The sequence below is a fragment of the Salvelinus fontinalis genome, chromosome 8 (assembly GCF_029448725.1).
Source record: "Salvelinus fontinalis isolate EN_2023a chromosome 8, ASM2944872v1, whole genome shotgun sequence".
Classification (NCBI taxonomy): Eukaryota; Metazoa; Chordata; class Actinopteri; order Salmoniformes; family Salmonidae; genus Salvelinus; species Salvelinus fontinalis.
This window is the reverse complement of record NC_074672.1, coordinates 34,540,820-34,545,086: the sequence shown is the minus strand read 5'-3', so window position 1 is coordinate 34,545,086 and position 4,267 is coordinate 34,540,820. Positions and strand designations below refer to the sequence as shown.

The window sequence follows — 4,267 nt, the reverse complement described above, 5'->3', positions numbered from 1 at the left end:
CTGTGTTTGTTTCTCAGGAGTACTGGGACAGTATGGCTGGGATGTGACTTTCACCAGGACAACAATATGTGCGTTGAAGGGATTATCAGTAGATGTTTCCTGCACTTACAGATATCCCAGTGGTCATGAGATCATAGAAACAGAATGGTATAAATGGTGGAACGTCACAGTGGGGTATACTTATAACATCATGGAACAACCAGAGTTTGCAGGTCGTGTTGTGTACCTTGGGAATAATCACAGTGACTGCACTCTGAGAATCACAGACCTTAGAGAGAATGACACAGCGGAGTATTGCTTCGGATTTAAAACCAACATACACGGCTGGATATATCAGAAAGATTTATTCATTTCTGTGACAGACCTGAAGGTGACTACCTATGTGACAAAGGGATCATGGGTGATACTGAATTGCAGCACCACCTGTACTCTGAGTGACAACCCCAATCCTGACTACATCTGGTACAAAAATGGAAATCCTCAACATGAATATATCTCACAAAATTACAGTATCTTGAGTTCTGATGAAGACAGTTACTCCTGTGCTGTAAAAGGTTACGAGTACCACCGCTCTCCTGCAGTGTGTGCCGTGGGTCAGAACTGTTGGAGAGTGATTTACGCCAAAAGGAGTATCTGTGCCTTGAAGGGGTCATCAGTGAACATATCTTGCACTTACACATATCCCCATGGTCATATACCCAGAGACACATTCTGGTTTACTCAAGGAAAGTCTACAAAGGAGCCTAAAGATCTGAAGAAGGACCCAAACTATTTGGATCGTCTGGAGTACCATGGAAATGAGGACAGCGATTGCACCCTGAGAATCAAAGACCTTAAAGACAGTGACTCAGCTGAGTACAAATTCAGATTAGTAACTGCAGAAGGGAAATATATCAGTTCACCCGGTGTATACCTGACTGTCACTTATGTCCTGTTGGAGATTAACCCTATGTCTGTCTCTGAGGGGGAAATGGCCAAACTGACATGTACAGCCAACTGTAGACTGGGTGACAACACAGCCGTCATTTGGTATAAGAACAGACAGGCTATACCAAAAAGCCACAACTACTCCAACAGCCTGCACCTGTGCCCAGTCAGCAGTGAGGATGCAGGTAGCTACTCCTGTGCTGTTAAAGGTCATGAGGATCTCCACTCTCCTGAAGTGACTCTAACTGTCAGATATAAACCAAAGAACATCTCAGTGTCAATCGGTCCCTCTGGTGAAATAGTGGAGGGCAGTTCAGTGATTCTGACCTGCCACAGTGATGCAGACCCACCAGTTCAGAAATACACCTGGTACAAGAGGAACATTAACATACCAAAAGAATCCCGTCAGATCTATAGCATCATCAACATCAGCCCTGAGGACAGTGGAGAATATTACTGTGAGGCACAGAATGAAATGGGAGCTAAGAACTCCACAGTTGGATTGATTATTGTATCAGGAAAACAAACATCTAGTATTAACATAGCTGTAGGAATCACAGTTGTTGCTCTGGTTCTCATTCTCCTATTTAGCTGTCTGTGGTTCAGAAAGAGGGCTCCCAAATCAACTGACACACGGGACACAGCAGAGGATGGACAGGGAGGCTCTAGTCACCTGTACGAAACCATCTTGAGGACAGCCCCTACTGCAGCACAGAATGCGGACACAGATGAGGACTTCAGGATCTATGCCAATGTCCACTTCTCTCACCCCAGAAACCATGAAGAACCTCTTTACTCCACTGTCCAACTGCCTAACCCTGAGAAACAGGATAAAGTCCAGTATGCTGCATTGGAATTCAATCGCCTAGGTGTTGCCACCCATCCTGCAGCACACGCAGCTAAAGATCCATCTGCAATCTATAGCACTGTCAACAAACCCAAAACCCGAACACAAGAAGGTACATTCTTATCCTCTTATCCAACGTTTCCCAGGCCTCCTACTGGGTCGCGGTAATCCTACTGAGCTGAATTTAAAAACATTGCCTTGTTTATTTGGAGGGTCACACAATATTTTGATGTATAAAGTATAGATTGGAAAGAGCCTGCTGTGACCATATGGCTGTACAAGACAATACAGCAACAATTCTAGTGTAGTGTAAGTGTAAGATGTGACTCATGATAGATTTGTATGGTGATATATTTAAGCATTAAAAGCTTTTGGAAAATGCATCTGTGAAACATTAGGAACATCTGCTCTTCAAATGACAGACTGACCAGGTGAATCCAGATGAAAGCTTTGATCTCTTATTGATATCACCTGTGTAACGCTTCAACCAGTGTAGATGAAGGGGAGGAGAGGTTAAAGAGGGATGTTTAAGACTTGAGACAATTTAGATATGGATTGTGTGTGTGTTCCATTCAGAGGGTGAATGTGCAAGACAAAAAATGCAAGTGCCTTTGAACAGGTTATGGTAATGGGTGCCACACGCACCAGTTTGACTGTCAAGAACTGCAACACTGCTGGGTTTTTCACACTCAATAGTTTCCCGTGTGTCCACCACCCAATGGACACCCAGCCAACTTGACAAAACTGTGGGAAGCATTAGAGTCAACATGGGCCAGCATTCCTGTGGAATTATTTTGACACCTTGTAGAGTCCATGACCCCAATGAATTGAGGCTGTTCTGACGGCAAAAGGTGGAGGGATGCATCTCAATATTAGGAAGGTGTTCCTAATGTTTTGTGCACTCGGTGTATAATAGACATGTAACCTCAGGGCTTACGGGTTTGTGAGGGGTAGGGGTCTGACAAAATGTTTGAAGGGAAATAACGTTTTCTTATACCGTCTAAATTGTGCTTCTTAACTAAATGTAATAAAATAATTAAAAACGTGTGGTAGTCCCCAGCAAACAGGGGACCATGACAATTTCCTGACACTGTGGACAACCTAGAGTTGAAGTTTTGTTCACAGGGTCTTAGAAGTATTACACAAATTGAGAAGGGACAGCTGAAATGGGACTTGAACTAGCAACCCTGCAGTTACAGGACAAGGGCACTGTCTGTGATATAAAGATCCAGACTGCTTGGCAGGGGCTGTAGTATTCTTACATACAGGGAGACTCCATCTCGGTTAGTACTACAGATAGTAGATGTTTCAGTATCTGTAGTAGTGATAGTATTAGTAGCAGAGATGTAACCTACAGTGGTAATAGTACTGCTATCAATGAACACGGTTACACGCACACAATAATATGAGTGTTGTGGATAGTCAGATTAATATAATAGTTTGTTCAAAATGTTTACATGATTTGCAAGAAGAATTTCCTTAACACTTCTGGGCCCTTTATAAAACACTAGCCTGGCCGTTTGTCAGTACCCCAGACAGTTTTTTAGGTCCATTGTTTGAGTATTTAGATGTAGGTAATACCCGCGCCTTCCCTATAGAAACCCCATGCAACATTAAAGTCCATCATAAATACCTCCCAAACACACTGCTCTGGCCTACCATGACCACAATAGTCCTCGTAATGACTTTCTCTGTACAATTTTTCAGCTAACTTGTTTCCGTAGGCACAATTTACCAATGCATTTTGTTATTTTCATATTGAAATCCAGGAAGTAAAAGAATGTGCGTCGCGATTTGGGACTTCCAAGGCGGTCGTGGTTGAAGGTTGTAAACAATATGTTTCTGTTTTCACTCCCTCTCAGTATTTGCTGCCCTCGTCAAAATGTAATAGAGTAAAGACTGTCAGATGAAGAACGAAGAGGGAATTGGAGACCTGCCTTTTTTCAGAATGGGACTGTTTGGTTTGAGCCAGAGTTTACTAAGACTGAGTTGTTCCATTTGCGGGCTGACAGAGAGAAAAGAGCTAGAGAGAGACGAGAGCGACCAGATGTTGAGGAAACACAGGCTCTTCCCAGAACGCACTGTGACTGGTGGTGCAGTTGCAGGAGATGGCAACCTCTACCAATAGACAGTGAATTTCTCAGCTGTCGAGAATGGGACCAGCTTACTCCGATATGATGCAGCAGAAGATGGCGTGTATGTAACTAAACACTCCGATTTCTTATCTGTCATCACATCCTGGTGTGTTGGAGACTTTCTTCAGAATCCCCAGGATCAACTGGAAACGATGTGCCACACCTGATGGTCCAAATGGGAAGCTCTTCTTCCTCTATAGTATAATGGCGTTCGCAACAATTAGATGTGCATTCCACCACCTACTGTGCGGGTGGATAATAAGGATCCCGTTTGGGTAAAAATAAATAACATATCATACAAACTACCAAAAAGGAAATTAACTAAACATATTCAATCTGCTGTAAAAACCTAATTGTA

At 43.1% G+C, this 4,267-nt stretch overlaps 1 protein-coding gene across 1 annotated transcript; it reads left to right on the top strand.

Moving 5' to 3' along the window:
- On the top strand, window positions 1-2,917 carry LOC129861493 (B-cell receptor CD22-like). The gene has a single exon (XM_055932875.1). It carries the CDS (start codon window positions 191-193, stop codon window positions 1,940-1,942), a length of 1,752 nt encoding a protein of 583 aa, XP_055788850.1. The 5' UTR covers window positions 1-190; the 3' UTR covers window positions 1,943-2,917.
- Window positions 2,918-4,267: the final 1,350 nt, after the last annotated feature.